The sequence below is a fragment of the Uloborus diversus genome, chromosome 10 (assembly GCF_026930045.1).
Source record: "Uloborus diversus isolate 005 chromosome 10, Udiv.v.3.1, whole genome shotgun sequence".
Lineage (NCBI taxonomy): Eukaryota > Metazoa > Arthropoda > Arachnida > Araneae > Uloboridae > Uloborus > Uloborus diversus.
Window position 1 is genome coordinate 57584571 of NC_072740.1, and position 25492 is coordinate 57610062.

At 33.8% G+C, this 25492-nt stretch overlaps 1 protein-coding gene across 1 annotated transcript in view; it reads left to right on the forward strand.

Annotated features, from left to right (window-relative positions):
- Window positions 1–24421, forward strand: part of LOC129231011 (allene oxide synthase-lipoxygenase protein-like) — a 31061-nt gene extending 6640 nt beyond the window's left edge. The window contains exons 3-9 of the mRNA XM_054865256.1: window positions 241–333; window positions 1999–2059; window positions 3880–3982; window positions 6649–6740; window positions 8997–9176; window positions 17302–17465; window positions 23567–24421. Coding sequence (XP_054721231.1) covers window positions 241–333; window positions 1999–2059; window positions 3880–3982; window positions 6649–6740; window positions 8997–9176; window positions 17302–17465; window positions 23567–23681 — 808 coding nt within the window. The 3' untranslated portion in view covers window positions 23682–24421. The remainder of the gene's footprint in view (window positions 1–240; window positions 334–1998; window positions 2060–3879; window positions 3983–6648; window positions 6741–8996; window positions 9177–17301; window positions 17466–23566) is intronic.
- The last annotated feature ends 1071 nt before the right edge of the window (window positions 24422–25492 follow it).

Consider the following 25492-nt stretch of genomic DNA (forward strand, 5'->3'; position numbering starts at 1 on the left):
ATATATGTATATATTGATATACATAAAACCTTCACCACAATAAGTATAATGATAAAAGTATTTATTACTTAAAAAGTATATTTAAAACATCAATATATAGTGTCCCGAATTGCGAAGTTTAGTCAGCTTATTAGTATTCACCAATAATTAACAATTCCAGTATAATTCAAGTGTTTCTTTGAAAAAAAATTAAAATTCATTTTTTTCACAGACTTACTTGTTTATATCTTACTTTCATAGCCGAGGTCTAGAAAAGCTTATTTGCGTTAATGGATGGGTAGACAAAACTATGACCGTTGGTTGCAAAGGAATGTTTGAGCTTATGAAAAAGGGGTAAGTTTCATATATCTATATCTTAAATGTGCAATTTAGAAAAGAAGAAATAAAGTGCAATTACTTTGCTTAAGATTTTATCTGAAGAGATATGAAGAAAAGTAATTTAATAATAACTTAATAAACAGCAAAATGCTGCGAAAATTAAAGTAATTGACGAATAAAATGCACTGTAAATAATTTCTTTAAACATACAGAAAAAAACGAGACTTTCTGTTAGAGTAAGTAAATACTCTTTCTCTGTTAAATTAAGTAAATACTCTTTCAAACGATACGAACCAAGTGCCTTAATGAGAGCTTTACAGAAACATTGTTCCTTTCCGTAAAAATACTGAAGCAAGCATACCTGTTAATTTATACAAGCTTTAATTTAACAGTCCCTGCTTTTCTTTCGTTTCTTGAACAGGTACAAACTAATAGCTTATAATGACATAGTGTAGTAGAACCTTGATTTTCACGAGAAATGCTTTCCAAGACCCCTCGCGTAAGTCAAAATTTCGCGTTGTGGAAAATCGTTTATGCATGCGATATTTTATAAACGTACCTAACTGTTTTAGACATCTTTAAACACCCATTAAATTGTTTTAAACCATTTCTTCGCTGTATGTTACCATTTCTTACATAAATGACCGAATTTTTCCTGGATTTAAAAAAACTTGTTCAAAATGAAATACTGTTACTATGCATAAAACCAATGATCAATGGGAGAGAGAGACATAAAATAAAAAAATACGGTGTGTATAGTATATAGTAATAATAAAATGCAGCACTATAAAAGTACTTTACAGTAGATACAGTAACTATGTTTACAACTTGAAAAATTAAGATGAGGATGATTTATGTTGCGCGCGCGAGAGAGAGATCAGACTGTTGTCAGTCTTCTCCTGACAGCGCATGCACATCGACAGAAGAAGAAGAAAAACCAGTGAGGAGTTGATTCTCTGCTTTCTGCTGAAATTATTCTGCCCAAAAATTTCGTGATGTGCCCGAGGAATTCGCGTTAGCTCTAAAATTTGCTAATCGTGAAAAACTCGCGTTACAGCCATTTCACGTAGGTCGAATGGAGTTGTAGCACGAGTCCTCTGTATACAAAAGCTAGATTTCTCTCTCTCTCTCTCTCTCTCTCTCTCTCTCTGTGCCTCTCTACCAAAATTAAATTAAAAATCACATATCTAAGAAAACTTCAGCTTATCTTTCTTTCTCTCTGTTATTCAGAATCTGTAACAGACCCGTCTGAATGAAATATTTGACCCACTTAGTTCAATGCACATCGTTCTAAAGTTATCTACAGTGATCAAGAAAATGAGTTTGAAATTACGTTTTAGAACTAAATATCATTTATAAAGCCAGTTGTATATTTTCCTATTATACCTTTCTCAGATAAGGGAAGGGGTAGAATTATTACATCTGCTCAAATATAATAATACAATGTTAAGCTGCACAAACTTGAAAGAAAGTGAATACATGCGTTTTGGGGGTACAAGCAACCCCTATTCTAATGCAAGAGAAGTGAGCTTACGGATGAATAGACATATGATAAAAGTTCCTCCAACTTTGAATTCAAAGCTTTTCTGCTATTCGTTTTGCTTTTAACCGCAAATATATTTATTTATTTGTTATTATATATATTAATCAAACAAATTTTACTTATTGATTTGATTTCAGAATGAGAGTATGGCATTTTAATGTACACGGAATGGTGCCAAATGAAATAAAATCCAGAGGAGTAAGTAACTTATTATTTTCTTCATAAGCATAAAATAATTATTTTACACAAATAATACTTTTGTAGTTCGTAAGTTTTAGCAAAAGGGAAATTTGTTTGTACTCTTTCTTTAACGACTTTCAGGGAACAACAAAAAATAATTCCTAAGTAGAGTGCGTCCATAAACAGAATTTTCGAAAAATGGAAAAGATTCTCCCCCTCCCCTGCTGTTCATCCCTTGTTCTGTCAGTAAAGTTGTAAAATATATTGACACAGTTTTATATAATCGCATATTATCCTCATCTTTAACCAGACTATGTTGCTCTTCTTGTGCAAGGCTTCGAAGTTTGTAAATTTTCTATTCTTTTAGTCAGCAAAATTGTTTAAAAGTTTTTTAATCAGTGGCGTCAATTAGGGGGTTCCCCCCCCCCTTGTGGCTCGTTTATTTATTTTATTCAGAAACCAAAACTAGAAATTATAAAAAAAGCAGAAAGGTTAAAATTTTTAGAACATAATTATTTCTTTTACTTTGTATATCTGTTTACGAAACAATACTTAGCACAAGCAGTAACTTTTAGTTTATGTATTCACTGTTTGGACATTAGTAAATCAATTGTTTTACTTAAACAAGTCGTACTTGTTCAATGAAATTATCACCAAGTGTTTGTGACATATCAAAATACTTAGGGGTGAATAATGTGAGTCTAATTCATGTCTAAGTGTTTCTTCTGGGAAAGTTATTGTGTAAAAATTCATCAAAATCTTAATAGAAACGTGAGTTAAAGCGCTAGATTTACATCAATTACCACTCATCTGTTCTCAAAACCAGCCCTAGCAAAGTTTTGTATTTTTTATCTCTCTCTATTTATTTATTTATTTATTTATTTATTTTCATTTTTTGCTGCTGCTAAGTCGTATGGCTTTTTGTCCCCCCCCCTCCGACTTTTCAGTCCCAATCGCCGCCTCTGTTCTCAATTAAATGTTTTCTCTAAGAAGCCATCATGACTACAACTTCATTTTGAATTTAGCTAATAAAGAAATGAAAATTCAGCCTGGTAAACTCAAAAATGTGTTTGGATGTTGCGTAAACCTCCAAAAAAATTTGATGCAAAGCAAAACAACAGATAATCCCACAATCTGCTTTCTGTAAATCACTTTTACCCCAAGTTGTTACGAAAATCGTCGTTAAACAGAAGCGTTGTCCCTTATATAGGATTAGTTCTATTATGTAGGGCCAGGGATTGCAAAATCGTCAATGAGAGCGTCATTAAACAGAAAGTCAACTGTTAAATGAAAAAAAAAAAAAAAGTGCGTTGTCCAACACTTCTGTTGCTAAAATGACACAATATTTTTTTCACTGGTCTCATTGATTTTCTAAGAAATTAATAAGTATTTATTTCACACCTCACCGTCAAAAACATTTTTTAATTTATTGATTCTGGGCAATAAAACCTCAAAGTTCAACATTAGAAATAATTTGTGGTCAAATAACATAATTTTTTTGCAGATTTACTTTCGGCTAAACTTGTGCGAAGTTTAAAAAGCAGTTTTTTTCCCCCTTTAAATCTTGATGAGGGATTGACCAATATTTTTGGGAAGATTTGTAACCTTTAAAACTTGCATCGAGATTGAACAACATCGGTGAGCTGATTTGCTCCCTCACGCACAAACTTAGATATAAAACATCCTATAACAAACTACGCAAATTCTCTAAATTGATACATGCAGGGTTTCCCAAAATAACTTTTAAAGGAATTGCTTTTCACAATAACTATAATGTATCTTAGATTCGTTAGCATTTGCTTCGATACATCCTTCAACTACGTATTTTGGTTTTGCAGGTTGAAAAGGATGTACTGCCAAAATATCCTTACAGAGATGATGCTGTCCAAATATATCACACAATACGAAGATACGTGGAGAAAACGGTCCATTGTTTTTATGGTAAAAGCTAAACCGCTATTGCAATAAAATTCAAAACAATGCTAAACAGGGACAAATTTTAAAATTTTTTGTCCACTTAAGAGTGTAGTAAATTCTTTACATTTGGCATTAGAACAACAAAATTAAACTTGGGAAGTTGGAATTTCTTATAGTGTTACTCAGAAATTAAAAAGTAACACTTCATGGCAATACATAATTTGTTTTCATGCTTCTGCCACCATTCTTGTTGGTTCTTATGTAAAACGAACTCCTAAATCCTAATGTGACTACCGTTCCTCCATCACCTACCCTTTTCAAGAGATAAATCGCCCTATAGTTTTAAATTTTCGATAATTTCATAGATATTATTTTGATTGGGAAGGGAAGGGAGAATTTTATCAACTGCTAACCTTCTTCAAAAGAGCTATAGAGATGAAAAGTTCAACAATATAAATATTTGTAGCAGGGAGGGAGACTTCAGGAGGATTGTCTTACTTTAAATACTTTTGTAAAATCATTAGAAATCGATCGTTTGTTTTGTTTTATCCTCACAAATTTTTCAAACATTTTTCACCGTGAAAACCTGAGTATCTGCATCAGTCGTGTAGATATCTAAAATTATACTCATAAAATAAAAAGGTAAATAAGTATATTTAAAAATTTTTGAAAGTGCCGCACTTCGGGCATGAGCCGCACAATAGAATTTCAGATTTTTAAGTAAGAAATTTGCTCAATAAATTACATTTATTCAATTTACGTTCTCAAATAAAGGTGAAATGAGATTTTGATTTACTGAGGTTGTAACTTGAATAAATAATTTATACAGTAAGTTAACGAGCTGCTGTGACGATCTGCAATGAGACTCGTATTCAAGGTATGATGCTTCCAAGATTATTAATATTGTTTACATTTAGGGTTTTTTCTCTTAAATATATATATATATATATATATATATATATATATATTAGGGTGGTCCTTATTTATATGGGAACATTTTTTTTTTTTTTGGAATTCAACAAATAACGCCCCCTAGTTTTGCGACACTATAATAAAAAGTAATCTGCAAAATTTGAACCTGATCGGTCAATAATAACACGTGCCCCTAGGACGTTGAACGTTAACACTTTTGATAATTTCCCACAAATCTTCGAGGTTTTACTTCAGACCCCATACATCGTTTCTCTCCTAGGTTTTAAAAATATTTTTACAGTAAGGTAGAACTAAAATTAATACTTTTAAATACTTCATATCATTTAAAGATTTTACATTGAATAAGAATGAAATAGTGCTTTAGAATTTTTACCTTAATTGTACGCTTTTCTCAATGTATTTCAATCGTGTGCATTTTCCCCGATAGTTTTGGACTGTCTGTAAAATAAATTGCTTTTGTGACTCATATTTGATAAATTGATTGTAAAATTCTTCGATTAATTGTGCTCCTCTTTCTGTTGTATCATTCACAACTTTCAGCATTGGGTTTTCTTTCTTTCTTTTTTTTTTTTTTTTTTTGAAAAAAATGGGAACATACAACAAAATTTGAAGCGGCATAGAGTTAACCGGAACTGTTCAAAGACACCCAGGATGACTGTACTGATGAATTACCGAATATTCACTCCGAAAATTACCGAATGGTTATAAAATAAGTATCTCTATTAGTAGCAGTCTGTGGCTTGAAGGAATCATCCGATTGCAACCAAAATTGGAACACTTACAAATCTTGAAGGGGGAAGAAGGATGGTGCAATAAACAAAATTAGTTTACAAAAGTTGCCAACAGGTGGCGCAGCAGCTTTCTAAAAATGGCGCTGACAGTGCAAACACTGTAGTAATCATGAGTAAATTAAAGAAGCAGTCATTTCTGCCAATAACGTAGTACGAGATGCCCCTCAGTTTGACTGATCGCGATTTGATTAACATTAACAATAACAGCTCAATCGCTGAATCTGTTTTACATGAATTTAGGAATGTGAAAGGAATACGTAACGGGAAAGAAAAAAGCAAGATGGAGCCCCACCCCATATCAAGCGATCAGTACAAAATTTCTTACGGCAACATTTCAGATGATTGATAGGGTGTTAAGCAGGTATTTTAAAACGGTGTGGCCAGCTCAGTCCCCTGATCTGACGCCATATGATTTTTGTCTTTGGGGGGTCTTAAAGTCTAATGTGTACCATGGAGGTGTCAGAAACCTAATTGAACTAAAAGATAACATAACTCAACTCGTGGGAAACATCATTCCAGATGATTTGCATTCCGCTTGTGTCTTCCAGTTCGTTTTTAATCGGTAATTATGATTTAGTTTAAAAGTTTTCCAGATAGTACGTTCAAAAGGGAGTTAATTAATTCATTGGTTTATTGGATGTGTTCAATTCATTAGTTTTATTGGGTGAGCACGAATGGAGTTACCGATTAACCCCCATTCGCTCTATGAAAACGCCCATTATGCTTGTAAAATGAACTTCATATGAGAAAACATCGTTTTCTATTTATCAAAAACATGAAAATATATGATCTCGAAAGTATATTCCAAAAGTTAATTCATAAATGTCATAAAACATTTATTTTCCACTCTTTTTAAATTTAATTTTCTAAAATTTGGTAGATGAAAATATTTGTTTTTCTTTTTTTGTATTTCAATGAAAAAAATGATGTTTCAAAGAGATAAACGTTAAATTTGACGTGTTACAGATAAAGAAGACAAAGTCGTAAATGATTATGAGCTTCAACAATGGAGAGCTGAACTAGTCAAGGACCGTAAGCTTGGAGGTTGTGGATTTTTGGTGAGTGTGTTCATATAAATAGTGAAATTTACACACAAAAGAGTATTTCTTCACAATAAGCATATTATTTAAATAGCAACGAGTGCTAAGGTTTTCACCGAAACGTACTTCATAATTCTCTTTCAACTTAATTTATTTTAGGGTGCCCACAACGAGGGTCCATAGCACAGACTGCGCCATTGAAATTTTCAGGGCGAGGGTATTTAAAGGGTCTATTTTTAGAGGGGGAGGGGTTTTGTTCTTAGCATTACTGTGTAGGGGGGGGGGTACGCCATCGCTTTTGGAGAGAAGCACTCCTGTAATTTATTTTACTCTTAGTTTTATATTCCACAAATATGTTATAGTTGTTTTGATTTTCCTCAAGTAATTTGAATTGTGAATATTTATTATTTATTATTATTATGAAGTATTATTTTCATAATAACTCAAAAAACTGTATACACACACTCCCGTCCAGACAACGTTCTTCTACCATTAATGCTACAATTTATTCTCAAGTATAATTTGAACAAGTGTTTAGTTTCTAGGTGTTATTTTTATACCATTTCATATTCCTGCACTTAGTTTTTTGAGTTACAGTAAAACACAAAAAGTGTAAGGACACAGAGCTCTAAACGGGCCAAGGACGGATACGAGGGAGGGGCGATCGTCCCCTCCTTGAGCCGAGAGACAGGAAATTTCTTCATGTATATTTTCAATACTAAAGTTTCAAAACCGCAATTTTACATCACATTCGATGTTAAAAGAAAGGCAGCTCTTTCCAGAAATTCTTTCGGAATTGAAGTCTTTAAAACTCAATCGTTGCACATCTCTTATTGCTCTGGGGATAGAGACCAGATCAATGACGGATCTACTCCTTTTTTTGGCTCAACTTGTCTAACGTAAATATTTTTTTCATGTTCAATTTTAAATCCCTCTTGGGGCCCTTATGTTGTGAGGGCCCTCCCATTTGCGACATTTGAGATAGGGTAAATCTGCCATTGTCAGCCCTTTAGCAGCTAAAACAAAAGGCCATGGTCTCCATGACCTTTGAAAAATGAATAACAAAACCTTTTGGTAGGGGCCCCATAGCTGTTGTGTATGCTCCGGATCCCACATGTATAAAAAAATTTCTGTTTGACAGCAGTAAAAGATGAGATAGAGAGAAAAACAGGAAGGGAGCCCCATTTGTTTTTACTTTTTCTTTTCTTTCTTTCTTTTTTTGTCAAAGAGAGTACTTTTTCTTACATATTTTCAACTTTAAGATTTCTCCGGGGCCCCTAGGCAACTGCCTACTTTGCCTATTTAGTAATCCGGCCCTGGACCAGAACTGTCTACAAAGATTTTTTCGAAATTGAAGTTCGAAAATCTCAATTTCAGACGATCATAGATGATATTAGGGACAGGTAAGCGAGGGGTTCAGTACACTCCTTCGAAAATTTTTAGAAGTTGAAGTTCCAAAAAGTAAAGAGTGAAAAACAATCGCCATCTGCTTGAACATTTTCTGGATCCGCCCTTGAAACCGGCTCTGAAGAAGCAAATAAATGTTGTTGTTTTTTTTAATTTGTTGATAATGTGTTTCTATAAGAAACTTCTAATTATTTATTTCAAGAAATTTAATTGATATTATTGTATTTTTATGTAGTGCACCTCAAAGAGTTAATAGGTCTAAGCAGCAGATTTTTATTTTTTCCGCCATTTTATTCGTGTGAATGCGCGAAAATACAACACTTTGAACAAGAATACCAGCAGTATAAAACGTATTTATAATGCATTTGACAGGATATGAAAGTAAAAATGATTAAATTTGTTTATTCTGAAAAATTTATAACGTTTCCCAACATTTTGATTTCCTACCTAAAAATTTGCTCCGCTTACAATCGAAATTTCTTTTAACTCTTTCCATTAAAAAACACGTTTTAACTCAGCAAGCTGCTTGAATTTATCATCTACTCCTGCTTCATCTCAAGTGCTATCGTGACTCAAATCTAGCTTACAATGCCGAATCCAGAAAATATGGCCATATGGCTCCGCGAAAATAACGTAAAAGCAAAGTGATTTTTATGCAGATAGTGGTGTTTTTTGTTTGTAATTTTTGTTTGATGCAAGTTTTAAACAGACAGCTTTTGGATACAAAAACACGCTTTCCCAAATTTCGTGTATATAGTGTAGCTCCTACTTGATCTTTGTATTTTACTTTTCTTCGTTGTAATACAAACTGAAGACGCCTGTGTGTGTGTTTCTATATCAAATAAGCGCTATTTTAAATATTTTTAGGGTGTTCCTGGCGAAGAAAACAACAGATTCACGAACTCAGAAGAAGTAATTGATACCATAACAGCTATTATTAGTATTTGTAGCTTAGGACATGCAGCGGCAAATTTTCAACAGTATGATGAATATGCTTTTCCACCAAACTATCCAGGAATTTTGTATGGAGACCCACCACGAGATAAAGTAATGAATAATATACATACAACCGATCAAATTTTAGGTTATATGTACATGTATGTGTGTAAGTGTATAGGGTAACGGCACCAGTAACAGACATGCTTAAGACATCGCTCTCAGGTTAACTCAATTTTCAAAGCCTTTTAATGTATTTAGACTTTTAAAACTATTTTTCTCCTATGCAACCGCATCTCATCTAACGTTTGGCTGCTTTTGGATTCTCTGAATTAGTTAATTCTATTTTTATTTGCTCAGTTTCGAACAAAGGTCCGACCCCCCCAGTAACAGACACCGAAAAATCTGATGATGCCCAGTAGAGAGTATCACGAAAAACTTTTTTTGGAAAATCGAAATTTCAAGTTGAGAACAAGTTGTCACTATGATCACATACAGTGGAGCATCGTTTATACGTTTCACCTTTATGCGTTTTTTTAATCATTTATACGTTTTTTAAATTGGTCCCCGCAGAGTCAATTAAATACACATTAACGTATATCTACTATACGTTTTTTCCTTTATACGCTTTTTTCATACAGTCCCTTTAAAAAACGTATAAACGGTGTATTTACCACAAAAAATATTTTTGAAATTGGTCTCCCGAAATGAACTTGAATTTACCCGGTTTTTAGTCAAAACGATTATTTTTCTAAAAAAAATTATAAACGATATGGGATGCGAAAATTGGTATTCAAAATGGGTAATTTAAACTAGAACCCAGCAATAAAAATTTCACTGAAACTAAAATTTTAAGATTTAGGTTTCCCGGAATCGTTATGAAAACCTCACATTTTTCAGCATTAGACATAATATAAAAATATTTACATTCCCCTCAGAATAATTTCTATTTTTTTATAATACAAACATTGCAGGGAACAAATTCGGAAGATGACTTTTATTTCTATTTCATCTAGAAACCTATTGTTTTTATGAATTTAAAGCTGCATGAAAAATGTTTTTTTTTTTTTTTTTTTTTTTTTTTTTTTTTTTTTTTTTTAAATCATCAGCGTGTAACAAAAAAGATTAAAATCTTTAAAACTTCAGGTCTGGCATAGTAAATAGTCTTCCCGATATTTGTTCATGTATGTAAGTGTAATGATTTAGTGAAATGTTTGTTTTTAACTGCAATGAAAGTTCAACAATACAATTAAAACATGCGTTCTTGAACAACCAACGAAATCTGAGGCATATGATTATCGGAGGTGCTGATACATTAGAGCAGCGTTTCCCAAAATGTGTTCCGCGGAGCCCAAGGGTTCCGCCAAAGGAAGGTAGGGGTTCCGCCACGAATTGGATAAAATTAAACATTTTTATCATGTGAACATTGATTAATCAAAATCAGTGAAACTCTTTTCACCCATTGGCATTACATCATATTAATGCCGTTTAGAAACGTATGTCCCCCAGAAGTTGCAAAATTGATTTCCTTGGTGATAGTCCTGATATCCAGATTCTTTTTAGTGCTTTTATCCGTTGTTTAATATGCCTTCTTAAAGATTCAACACTGGTCATTAATATGGTTTTAGAATATGGCGCAAATATAATTTTCTGTGCTATTAATCAGGGCCAGAAAATAATTTCGGGGAGGGTTTGAAAACTTTCATGCGGAGCTTACTTTCATGCGGTACTAATGTACAAGTCGTCGGGTTATCTATTATGAAAGCGTTTTATGCAATTAATATACATATGAAAGACATTTAAGTTTTGGTACAATATTTTAATTAACAATTTTTTAAAAACAAACGAATATTAAGTCAAACCAAACTTTTCGGGGGGGGGGGGGGCGGTTGAATCCTGAAACCAACCCCCCCACCTTCACCTTGTATACGGCCCTGCTATTAATCCATCGATCGCGAGTTATATTAAAAACAAGGGCCAAAAAAAAATTTTTTTTTGTTTCTTTTTTTTAATGTGCTTTAAACAAAATAGATCTTCTAGTGAGCAAATACATTTATTTCTCCCCGAACAGCTTCCTAGTAATTGAATTTATGAAATAAAACCCTGTCAGAAGTGCTGCTTTTGCACCCTAAGGCATAATAAGAGCAAACAGCATTTTTTTTGCAATTATGTTGAAATCTGTAAAGGTTTTCGGCAGAAGCTGTTAACCACAGAATTGGTTCAAAAACTGCTTTGTAAATATCTGTGTAAACTCCTGACTTAAATGTATTAGAGTGACTAGAAAATGTGAGGCAAAATTTTAAACGAGATGAGAGTGGGCGATAACAAAAAAGAATCACACTGAAATATAGGGTCGCAAAAACAATGCTGACGCGCTACATGCACACAAATTGACAAATTTGAAACATGTTGTTAATTTTTAGCTCAAAGACAACATTAACAGGAATAATTACAGATATTACAAAACATTTCAGTTTTAAAAAGAGGTTTGATGCATTTGTTGAAGTTTGCGACCAACAGCTGCATTACATTGCGTCATAACAACAACCAATCGACCGTCGCAATAATGGCCAGCGATTTCGACGTAGATTTAACAATGGGGCGGTGCATCCCCAAAATCTAAGTATAAATAAATATTATTTTATCAGCATACTGAATTAATTTCTTAATTTTAATTATATATGTGAATCAGACTTGAGCAAATATATAAATAATACAAATGTTTCTTTATTGAAGATCTGCTGGGCGACTCCTATGCAACATGCAATGCTTCCCAGATTTTTTTTTTTTTTTTAACTAGGTTAAAACGTTTTAGGGCATGGGGCTCACAGGAGTGAGTTCAGTACTCCTGTTTTGCACGAAAAAATAAGTTAAAAATGCCCCCCCCCCAAAAAAAAAAAATCCTTTTTGGTTGTTTTTAAGTTATTTTACGAGAGGACACCCCCATGAATTTCTTAACTTACAACACAAACATAGAGTTTAGAAACAAAATGTAATTATATAACTTGTTGCTTTTTCCCTGTAAAATGTATTGAAAACAAACACTTTTCCCTTAGAAATTTTCGAAATGATGGGCCTGTTCAACATACCTATAAAGCGCGTAAATCCATTGAAATTCGAAAATAACACGAATCCAATACTTTTTTTTATCATTATTTTTTATATTAGAAATAGAAAAAGTAAAAATGACAGCGAATAATTACAATTTGTGTCTCTATCAGTGACTTTCAGGTAGCAAACATTTTGCCTTGTTATGAAAAATATGCCGCGGTTCCTTGAAGTAAAGGTAGAGCCCTCTAATGCTGCTGTTCCGCTGCCAAAAAATTGGGAGAACCGCTACATTAGAGAGAAAAAAACTCGAGAAATGTAAAAAAGGAAAGGAAAATTATTTTCAATCTGAGATAAACACAAGTCAGCAACCAATAAAGACCTTTTAAGACCTAATTAAAGACTCCTTTAAAAGATAAATTCATTGTTAAAGACAATGATTCCATGCAACCATATTCAAGTTATGAAACTACCTTAGCTACTAAAAATTTTTCACTAAAAGATAAAAAGAAAATTTCCAGCATTTTAGCAAAACAATGGCTTCCAGTAATAATAAGTTGTAGAATTGGTAGTAATAGCCTATAAATATGCCATCCTTTTATAGAATATGTAACATCAGAGTTAACTAGCAACTCACTCAACTAGCAAGTTCTCTTTTGCAGGATTTAAATATCGTGTGCAGAGAAAACCAGGCATAGGTAGTTAATAAATAGAAGCTTTTTCGTGAGGGGTTGAAGTACCGTCAAAGTATCAGTTCAACTCTCACCTCAGAAATAATAACTTTCTATTTTGATAGTCGAAAAGGTGAAATTATAATCAAAGAAAAAGTGCGTGGTGAATCTTCAGAAAACCGTACAAGAAGAACATATCTTCGGTTGAAGAACCGAGTTCAACACATTTTGGTCATACAACTCCAGGCAGTGGCTCTGGGAAAAACATACACTGGTTATCATAAATTAAGGAAAAATCACAAAAATAGCGATAACTCTCTCAAAAATAAGGCAAACCGTGTAAAATTTAAACATGTTGCTGAGTAAGAGTTGCTCAATAAAACAGCAATATGCAAATTAGTGGCGCTGAAATCGAAGTCGCGTCATGTTTGAGGAGCATAAGAAGTCCACGTTTGAGAGCAAGCCTATAAACTGCGCTGTGATACGGCCCTAAAAGAAATCCCAGATAGCCATTTTGTAACAATGACTTCCAGGCATGATTTGCCTGCACAACTACGATGGAGAGCCATTAGGAGACTAGAGGCATGGCAAGTCAAACAGAAGCAGCCAGATGGCCAAAAGTGAGATCTTTTGTGATACATAGACTTTGGAGCCAATTTCAAACGACAGATTCGGCCTCCAGGAGGTTCAGCCTATTACGGCCAAAGGCTACGACGAGCGCCAATGACCAATTTTTGAGGTTATGTGCACGTAGGAATAGAGACACAACTCCGACAAATCTCAGATCCTTCCTTGCTGCATCCACTGGAAGGTTGGTGTCAACGTCAAGAGTACGCAGGAGGCTTTACGAAAGTTGTCTGTATGCGAGGCAACTAGCCATTTGTGTGCCACTCACACCTTGCTATAGAAGGGACCGTTTACAGTGGGCACGACAACATAGCCACGGGACGCCTGATCAATTTGAAGGCTTTTCTCTTTACGGATGAGTCTAGATTTAGTCTATTAAGCCATAGTAGGCGTTATTTGATATGGAGATAACCTGGAGCCCGTTATCATCCGTCAAACATCCACAAAAGAGGCTGTGTCTGGGTTTGTGGTGGTGTGTCTTTAGGTGGACGCACAGACCTCCATTTATTTCAAAAGGGAACCCTGAATGCTCAGGTTTATAGAGATGACATCCTTGATGCTTATGTGCATCAATATACCGGAGCAATTGGTTTTGCTTTCCTGTTACAGAACGATATCGCAAGACCACACAGAGCTCGCATTGTAGATGATCATCTTCAACAGGCTACAATTCTACGCATGGAGTAGCCATCTAGATCCCCGGACTTGAATCCTATCGAGTACGTTCGGGATGCTTTAGGGAGACGCCTAGCTGCTCTCAACCCGCCCTTAGACCCTTGCCGCGCTTGAAATTGCTTTGAAAGAACAATGGCTCTCGCTTCCCGTGGAACTGATAGACCGCATAATTGACAGCGTCACACATCGCTGCATGTGCTGTATTGCTTCTAGAGGGTACATATTCCACATTTAAGGTACTTTTCCTATAGCAAGCTGACACTTTTGATTTGTTCATTTTAGGGATGTGTTAATTTCTATACTGCCATAATTGTAAGATAATTTCTTTTTATGTTATTTTATATCTTACTATGTGTTGCATATTGTGGGTAAGTTTCATAAAAATACATGTAACTTTTTGAGCAATCGCCATTTTTGAGATTTTTCCTTAATTTATGATAACCAGTGTAGTATATATAATACTAAAACAATTGAAATATAAATGTACTAGCTAACCCACGCGAAGCATTCACTCTTGACAGCAGAAATTCAAAAATTTGATTTTTTTTTAACGGTAATTTGTTGAAAAACAGGCACGAAGTGAATTGTTATTTTCGCCGATTTAAAAGAAAATGAAATGATGCCTTACTTTCGTAGTTTTATGAAGAATTAAGGAAACAACAACAAAGCCCCGTTAAGAAAAAATATTCATGCTAATCTACTGTGCTAAAATGAAGCTTTTCTCTTCTGGTTTTAATGCAACACTACAACTGTAGTTTAAAATCCAACAATAAGTTAAGATTGTATTTTCTTGGGCAACATTAAGGTTTGAAAAAGTCAATCAAATGCAACGAAACCCATAGCAGGGTAGAACGTATGATCTTCACGTTTCCAGGGCAACGCTCTATTCAATTGCACCTCTGCAACTTAACTTTTCGGGGGGGGGGGGGGGGGAACGCTTTTCTGAAAGAAAAAAAAAATTTTAGACAGCGGGACGATTTTTCGTAAATAGCGGCACGGTAAGCTTTAAAATGAGGGGTAAATCATGGAATTTGATAAAGAAATAAGGTAGTTCTTGCATGGTGGGGGGAGGGACCGAAAATAAGCTACAGGAATAAAATATACAAGACTTGTATCACAAAACAATAATCGAAATTATTCTGAGGGGAATGTAAATATTTTTATATTTATGACTAACGCTCAAAAATGTGCGGTTTTCATAACGATTCCGGGAGACCTAAATGTTAACATTTTAGTTTCTATGAACTTTTCATTGATAGATTCTACTTTAAATTGCCCATTAATTGGACAAAAAATCATTTTTTTTTCTTCAAAATATGCAAAAGTTCTCTATTTTTATAACAAAGCTTTATTTAATTAAAATGAACATGAAACACAAGCTGACCTCGTGGTAACTGTTCATAATCTTCCACCACTGCCTCGTAAATAACAACTGGTTCGTAAAATTCACTTTGATAACACTAGATGATTGCACTGTATTTATGGGCCACATTTATCTCCGTGTTACCACCCTAAAGTTCTTATAATTTAAATCCAAACATCTGACTCTCTGTTACTGAACCCTTGTTTTTTACTGGTGCCATTACCCCCCCCCCCTCCCCTCCCCCAAGGTCTGCTAGAAAAGTATCCGATCTTTGGCCAAAGGAAAAAAACTGACAAATTTGTTGGGTACGAAATCTAATCACCCTCAAAGTAGTGCCTAAGGGCTCCCCGCAATTATGCAATTATCCTAGCCTCTTAAGTTTCAGAAACAGCTAGAAGTCACAGGGGCAATATCGGAAGAGGAAGGAGCCTGTTCAACCACAGGATTCTGTTTTTTTCGCCGAAATCATGTGCGAAAACTGCTGGAAAATCGTCATTGAAAGTCGCATGCATCTTTGAAATAGTTTCCACATGGATGTCGCCCAGTTTCTGGCGAAATTCGACGCAATAGGGCTGCTTGCTGCTACAGCCATTCAGTCATTTTCTTTGAAATTAAAAAAATCCGACAAGAGCACTACATACTATGCCAGTCAATCAATGTTTGTCAGCGACTGCCGCTTAAGTCAGATGATGCAAGCGCAAGCGCACTTAATTCATATCCATCAGGTTTTCACACCAAACAATACGGTCGGATACTTTTCTAACAGCCCACGTATATTTTGTAGAAATTGTTTGAAAAAATATTAGCAACAGCTCATACACTATTATGACGGACTCAATTTGTAACTCAGTGATACCGTATTTGGTTCGAAATTAAAGGTCCCGAATTCAAATCTCGGCGTTGGAGCAGCTTAGGAAAGGGAAGAGGTTAGGTAGTCATGATACGTAGTTTGATTTTTTTTAGTTTTCCTTCTCAGACTACGCAGTTGGCTCTTTATAAATTTTACTGTATACCTAATTATATTTAAAACAGCGTATAAATATTCTCTTATTTTATGTAACGTTGAATACCACTAAAAGTAATTTCAACACTTTCTAATTTCAAATTTTTTATTTCATTTGAAATTACTCAAATAGCAATCGTTATGTTGAGATAGTCTATAACAGGGGAAAGTAGCAGTGTTTTTCAAACTACTCCACAGTCGAGTCAAAGTAAAAACTTGAAACGTAAAGATAGGTATGAAAACTAATCAAAAGGTTCGTGTGTCGGCTGCTGATTCATTCACAGCGACGCATGCGTTTTCGTGAACTAACTGACCATCCTATAAACATATATTGGCGTCATTTGGAAAAATGCATTTTATCGAATATGAAATGCCATAGCATATAATGGCAGTAGAGCTGCACTTCAACAATTTGCGAAAGAAATACAAGTGCATTCAATGTAATTCAAAATGAGTAAATTAGATCTTTTTTTTTTTTTTTTTCAAATAAAAAGTATGGTGCTTCCCATTTACTGACGTTGGATTATACAACATATTGGTCCAGTTTAAACATTTTTTAAAGATATATTTCTATGAGGATGAGAGGATATTCCCCCAAAATACCTTTTATAGTTTGAATTACTGAGTGAATCGACAAAACTTGAAGACGAATCGTGCATTGCAGTGATTTTAAATTTAATATCGGCACATATGGATTCAGAACTCACTGAGAAAGTCTTATTAATGTATGTTTTATAAAAACAATCAAAGCAATTTTATTCTTGTAACAACAAAGTATTTCAATTGCTGTCACTAAACTCGGTTATTTATTGGTTATAAAAATCGCTTTATCACTGATTTTACTTTTAGGCACCTGTGACTGAAAACGATATTCTGAACAAAATTCCAACCAAGCAAACAACCTTGGATATTATGACTATCACAAAAATCCTAAGCACTAAAGCTACAAAATCCTTAGGAGACTTTGAAATACAATTCATGTATAATCCAATTTGTGTTAAAGCAGCAGAAGAGTAAGTTTTTTTTTTCTTTGTCTCGTAGCATGAATTGCTAAGATTATGGGTGCAATGTTTACTTATTTATTTAATGTACGTATTTATTACTTGCTTACTTACTTCAGGCTGTTTATCTAGCAGTAAGTTACCGTCCCTAAGCCAGGGCTAAGGCAGAACCACATGCAATATACCAGACCCTTTTCACTCCAAATTCCCCCGTTCCTACCACTAGTTGTGGTTTAACCAGCAATATACCAGACAGCCCGGTTATCACATCCTGAGACTGCAGTTTCCTTCTTATTAGAGCTCCTCAGTCAGGAATACTGAATAACCGAGCTGGTAGAAGATGACATCTCCTGACTGAGGACTTCTAATAAGAATGAAACTGCAGTCTCAGAACGTGATAACGGGCTGTCTGGTATATTGCAAGTTTTATCGGTTAGTTTCCTTTTCACGGATGAAAGCTTCCTACATGATGGTAAACACAAGAATGAACTGAATTTTGTCGTTCAAGTTTTGGAAATTACTTTGCACAAAAATTTTCCGCCTTTTCTAATTATTTTTAGAATATTCTTCTGTTGATTTCTATGTACACTTACGCAGTTGATTTATTTTTAATTAACTCTTTTTGCATTTTTACGATTTTTTCCTTCCTTAAAGTTTGTGAGGAAGAAACGTGTTTCTTGGGTACAATGCATAAACAGATTTGTGAATCGAAGATTCGCTCATACGCTAAGGAAACACCAAAACGCACCTTACTCTACATCTTAAAGTTTTTAAATTTTTCTTATTTTACTCTCCTTCAACTACGCAAAACTAAACGATGACCTACACCGCTCTTTCAATGCAGTTTTCAGTTTCGGGAACTGGAAAAAAAATTAGTGCCCTCGATCACTCTCCGTATCTTCCACCGTGCGACTATTTTCTGTTCCTGAGAATGAAAACTGCAACGAAAGGAGCTTTTTACAATGATGTTCCCAGCCATTCAAGCGGCCATGACACAGATGCCAAAGAACATTCCCAAAACCAAATTTTAAAAGTCCATGGATAAATTGGTTGTTCAAACGTTGTATTGAGACAAATGGATACTATTTGGAATAAATACTAGCTTTAAAACATATTACCATGCTTATTTTATTCTATCACTAAAAATTTCGGTTATTTTCAGATCACTCTGTGTTACACAAATTTGGAATGCCGATGCGCAGATAACTTCTGTCCACTACATTGATTTTTAAAATAATTTGCTATTAATTTTAATAACAAACATGCAGGAAAGTAAGAAAAACAACGTTAAAAAAAGCACAAATTTGCCAATTACAGCATGGTACCCTGCATGTAATTTGCCAATTACATGCAGAGTTGCCAACCTTAAAGAAACAATTTGAGGAGCATCTGTGGTAATTTTGAGGAGCAATTTCAAATTTTGTGGAGCAGTTCAGCATTTTGCATAAAAAATCAATAAAAATAACTAAAAATTGTTTTAGAGCTTTAATCATCATTTTAAGCACAAGTATAAAGATAAATATTTTTAAATTAATACAACATCTTTAAACACTATTTCAATCTTTGAGTGCATCTTCAATTTCCCATATTTACATGTTTGTTAGGATAAAATAACAAAATTTAAGCGTGAAAACGTTCTGCCGAAAAATGCGGAGCAACTCTGCAAAATGCGTAGCAGTTGGCAGCCATGCATACGATACATTTTTACATAAGGTAAACCCAGAAGAGTTTGCTCACAATTCAACAAAATGGCAAAAAAAAAACCTGTAGTTATCAAAGTTTTGCGAAACTATTCAAGCATAATTTTAGCCTCATTTGTTGGTTATACATTTTCAGTGCTATTTTACAACTGAGCTTTACTGTAATGCAACAGTTGATAGCAAAAGACAGAGGGCGTTTTAGTGTAATCTGTTCACACAGGGTCGGAGAGATTGCTAACATAAGTAGAAGAGATTAAATTTTAATAATTACTACACAATTAAATTGTTAACACTAATTACATTTAAAATGATATTATTGCAAAGTTTCTGTATACAAGCACAGTTATAGTTGGAGTAATACCTTAACTTAATCTTTGATAAATCAGAAAATCCATAATTTTAGATAGGACTCAAAACTGTAGTTTAAGGGAAAAAAATTAAAGAATCAAAACGAGGAACGTCAGAACATTTTTAAAATACGTTAAGTTACTTTGTAACTTGTTTAACTTAAAATTTGCCAATTTTCGTCTTGCAATACAAAGTAACCAGAAAGTCGAGCAGTCTCTCCTACCGGGTAAATGTGTGAGAACAGTGTAGCATATCTCGTAAGTAAGAAATACGTGAATATTGCCAATTTTTTGGTAATCCTGCCAATTTTTAGATTTCTATTTAGAAAATTGTTCAAATAGGCCAATAAAAAATAACTCAAAATGTGCAAAAAAAACAAAAAAAAAATATAAGTGGTTTCTTATTACTGACTAACTTTTCTCCTGATTACAGTAGAATGAAAATTTAAAAACCATCGTAAAGCCAAAAAAGTTGAGCTTTCTATTGATGCATTACACGACTTTCTTACGATAGTTTTAAGTTTCAAGGTCATTCATTGATTATTTTTGATATTGTATGTCTCACAACACGGCACCGCAATGGCAAAGCACAAAAAAAATTTTTAAAAAAATAGGAAGCCTAGATTAATGTGCTCAAAAAATTAAAATAATAATATTATTAACAGAAATGATGTGAAACATATGCAGAAAGTATGTAAACATTCCGTGCCAGCCCAATGTTTGGTAGAGTGGAAGAATAGTGTTAGAGCAAAATAACACACTTAAAAAAAACTGAGGGGGCGTGGTTTTGAGATTTTCAAGGTCAAAAGTCACGGTAAACGACCCAGAAACTTAAATCTATTGTAAGAAAGTCGTGTAATATATCAATAGAGAAAGCTCTATTTTTTAGCTTTACGATGGATTTTGAATTTTCATGTTACTGTAATTAGGAGAGAAGTTACAGCCATTTATAAGAGCACACTTTTCATTTTTCAAGCACATTTTAAACTTTTTTACAGGCCTTCATTTTGAACAATTTTCAAAATAGAAATCTAAAAATTGACAGGATTACCTATCTAATCATATGGGTCCTTCATGCCGAATTTTACTGAACTCGAGAATGGTGAAGTCAAGAAGCTGATGAAGGGTGTTGATAAGAGAGGGGCTGAGGGGGCCTGGGCCCCCTCCAAAATCTGGAAAAAAATTAAATAAAGGTTTATTTTTGGTTTTATTTGCTCAAAAACTATTTCTAAACTTTTAGTTACAAAAATAAATAAATAAATATGAAAGTGATAATAATTATAATACGTTAGATCAGAGATTTCCAAACTGGGTGCTGGAAGAAGAGGTGAGGGGTGCTGCGAAGTGTCCATGGTAACAATATGCATATAAAACCAGATTAGGATGCCGTGAGAAAATTCAAATTCTTCAAAGAGTGCCACGAATTGTTAAAGTTTGGAGCCCTGCGTTAGATGGCACTACGCAGTGGTGATCAGAAGGGTTCTTGGGATCCGTACTAGATGTGCAACATCGATGGCAAGACATAGATGTTTCCAAACATCGATCTTTTTATCAATGTATAACATACAATTCTTAATATACTACACTAAGTTAGCCAATATAAATGAGTACGTACCCGACGAATATATTGAAAATACTGAACCTCAAACCATGAATATAATTTAACAAGAATAATTTCGCAACATCTTGGTATTATAAAAGGACAAAAATTGATAATAAGACAAGCACCGATTAATACAAACTAGTTGTAGTAATAAGGAAATATTTTCAAAATGAATGAAACTAAAAGTAAATTTACATCATAAAAGAATCTAAGAAAAAATGTATCACAGCACTTACCGTCAGTTGAATGATGAGAAGAAGTTGTGTTTAATTATTTAAAAAATACAAAATAATTCTAACAATTATTTTTAAGAGCAAGAAATATGTGTTGTACTATTAGTTAATAATTAAACACAAATTGTAAGTAATAGAGGGACGACTTGTTGTTTGGGAAGTCGATAAGTAACCCCGAATATTGGTGTTGACAGTTTGGAGAAAAACAAGTTAGTTTACTTTGTCCCCCAGAAGCGCATTTCTCTTTTCGCAGATTATCCCACCAGTCAGAGAAATATCTCTTCTCCATGGAACAGAATTTGCCATCACTATCAAATACTTTAAAGCAACTTTTACCAGTTCTGAATTATTTTTAAAGTTATAATTTTCAACCGTAGTAACGTATAAGATTTTCCTTTAGTTTAAGAACTGAAGCCTTGAAATGGATTACAAGTTCTGGCACCAGACTACAAGTGTCAGGTTCTTCCAATAGCTTTGACCTCATCCTCACTCTCGACTTAATCTTCTACTATCTTGTAGTGACCTGCCCAAAAATCATCCTCTACACACAAAAATTGATCTTATAAAAAAAGGGGTGCAAAAAAAATTCTTATTTTTTTTTGGCAACTCCATAAGTAAACTTAATTACCTAGAGAGAAAATTGGAGCAAATTTCATGATAATTTTCAATTAAAATGCCAAAACATCAGCATCGAAACCGAAACCATCGAAAGTAATAAACATCGATGTTTTAACAAAAAACATCGATGTTTCCAAAACATCGACGTCGCACCCCTAATCAGTACCCCTTACTAAAGAAATGAACGTAGCTTGGGAAAGCCAATTTCTTTTAACAAAAAAAAAGCAAATAATGTTGGGAAAAAACCCCAATTATTTCAAAAAAATCTTTAAATTAAAATGTTTTTTACAGATGCAATTCATTGCTGAGCAAAGTCCCCCCCCCCCCGCGTTTTTAAGACTTCAATTTCTAAAAATTTCCTCAGAAGGCCCCCCGAATTTTTCCTCCCCGTAGCATCACCAGAGACCGTCTAAAACTGCGTTCTTAAGACTACAATTCAAAAAAAAATCTGGGGGAGGACCCCCGACCTATTCCCCCACCAGAAGCGAGAATTTTTTGCCTTCCTAAACCTATTTTTTGTTTGCGCCACTGTATGACAGTATGAAGAGGATTGACAGTATGAAGTCCTTTCTCCCCACATCGAAAAAATGAGAAGATCAGGGCACTGTTAATCCCCCCCCCCTCAAAAAATTGAAATTACAACAAAAAGTGAGGAGGGGTAATCTTGGTTGTTTGGGCCCCCTCCAAAATAAAAACATATATACGCCACTGAAGCTGATTGACCTTACATGGAATTGCTATAGGCAACTAGCCCTGCGGTAGTAAGATTGCAAAAGAAGGTTTACCCCAATTAATAGTATTTCCACAAAATTAACGAAACAAGTGAACTTTACGTGAAATACACCGCAAAGTCAGTCATTTCCAGCCGAGGACTGCCATTCCGTGCTTATTAGCATTCATCAGCCCGGCACAGGAAAGTGACTGAGCTGGAGATGGAAAATCTCTTAAAGAAGCCAAGAGTGCGAAACAAACTGGTAGCTAATATAGAATTAGCAGACCAGACGAGTGACCGAAGCAATGGTTCGGTTCAACTCGAAGATTGAACGCGTGGCAAGGTACAACCAGTATGCACTTTCATTTCATGAGCACACTCAAATACTGCACTTGTACAACTAGATTTAGTCTCTGCGCGCTTACTCAATTCTTTCCCTCCGAATCTCTTTGTGCGTTATATCTCCGCTTGCGCAATCTCTACTCACTTTATCCACATAAATAATGTATCATATTTTTAAATAAATGACGAAAATTCAACATTTCTCATTACATGACGTCCCACTTTTTCTTAAGGAATTTATTTCATACAGTTATCCAATAAAAGTAGACTTCGGATTATTAATCATAGAGTGGATCAGTATTAAAGAGTTGTATCAGTTTGAATGTTAATTCCATTTCGATCAATGAAATTACAACAATTTAGTAAAAGCATAAGGCACTGAATTTCGTGCAGCTTACCCTGTAAATTTACTGCCTATTTGCCAGTTTGTTCGTTAAATGGATGTTTATAAAGAAAATAAAAGCATGAATGATTCATTTTCTTACTAACTCATAATAATATTGCATATAATGAACTACAAATGAATAAAATAAAAATTTATTTGTTTTTATGTTACAGATTTCGAGAAGAATTGGCACAAATAAGTCGGCAAATAAAGCTACGAAACAGATCTGAAGCTTTTCCTTATGACTGGTTAGATCCTGAATACATTCCTAATGCAATTAGTATCTAGAACTTGTGAATACTGCATTTTAGGCTGAAACAGTCTCAGAAATATCCATGACGAATCTTGACGACGCATACTGTGTTGCCTCACAGAATGATTGGCAAGAATATATATGTGTCTTAACTGTGTATCACGTCAAAGATGTGCATAAGGAAATCATGTTAAGTTTGTGCAGAATACTTATTCATCAACACACAGTCTATTGTGGTTGAAAGTTGTAGCATTTCTCGGAAGAACAGATATTAAAAACGTTACTACCAGAGAACTGCGGAAAACAGCTCAAACAGTATACAAAATAACAGTTCAGATAGCATATAAGGTTGAATGTTGTAAAAAATATATTTTTACGATTGATTAAGTTTCAGTTGTATAAAATGAGTTATTTACTGGTGTAAATTACTAATGTATGCTATATTTTTGCATTCTTGAAGGAATTTAACTGTATGGTATTCCAGTGCATGAATTGATGATTCAACAGTATATCATATTTGAAATAGTGCAGGATTGTTACTTTTATTAAAAAAAAAAAAAAAAAACTCTAAATGAATCATAACCGAGCTTTATTCAACATGAAATAATCAGTTATAAAGCAATTTCAATAAATATAGGAGGTGTAAATAATTGCATAACGTAATCATAAAAATATTGCTTTTGACACTTCGTTTTTAATGAAGTAAGGAATTGTGTATTTAATGGTTTTAGCGTTAAATGTAAGTTATCTCATCATTAAAATTTTACAGAACATGCTTTTGCTGTTTTCTGCATCATTGGAAAATTATAGTTTCTCAACTGTGTAAGTCAAGAACATGCAGAATTTCTTATTTGCAATATGTATCACATTTTGCTTGATTTCAATTCTATAATATTAGCTCATATATTAATAGGCACACTGCACGATTGCGAAAGACATGAATAAATCATAATTGAGAGTAAGAGAAGGACGCCACAGTGGATAACTTTCTTTTGCTTTGCTACAATTTCTTTAATTTTATTTTAAAAGAAAATATAAATACAGGACTTTGATTTGGCTCTAGTTAGATTTCATGGTTTTTCCTTGTTTTTCTTTTTTTTCTTCAAAATTTTATCTTTATTGTATTCATTTTTTAAAAAATAATTTTCAAAAGGAAGTCGTCTCACTGCCCCCTAGTGGAGACAGTTGAGCAGGGCATGGGGCCGGATGTTTCATAAACTGCTGAAATGATTGCATCTTCAATTCCCGATTGAAGTTTTGGTACTAAAAGTAATTATGCATCTTTCCCTAGTACAATGGATGACACTCGATAATTAGTTTTAGTAGCTAACCCAAAATCAGCTGCGAACTTATTTTTCAAATCTTGAGCATTATTTGAACTGCTTTTTATTCTGAGACACTAAATTGAGGATTATTTTAGTGTACTTTGATAAATCACGCTGTACGCTTTTACATGCTATAGCCCAGATAATAAGGGGATAAAGTCTTGCACTCTGAGCTTATAATTATAAAAATTTGCATATTAATATTAAAGCTAAATATGAGTTGACTTAGCAATAGGCAAAATTTAACCTTCCTGTATTAATTGATATATTTTATGTATTTAGCTGTTTGATGTGAAACTTAATCAAATTAAGAAAAAAGTGTTGGATTTTCAAAACTTTGAAGCTTGGTAGCTACCTCTAAAATGCATTTTTTTTTTTTTTTTTTTTTGTTTAACATTTTAATGGAAATCTTATTTTAGGCCTTAAACCAAAATGAGAGGGTGTCCCATACAGATTTCATAAAGTTCATTTTTTACAATGATACATTTTCTCTTAATAATAAAAAAAATCTTTCAAACGTA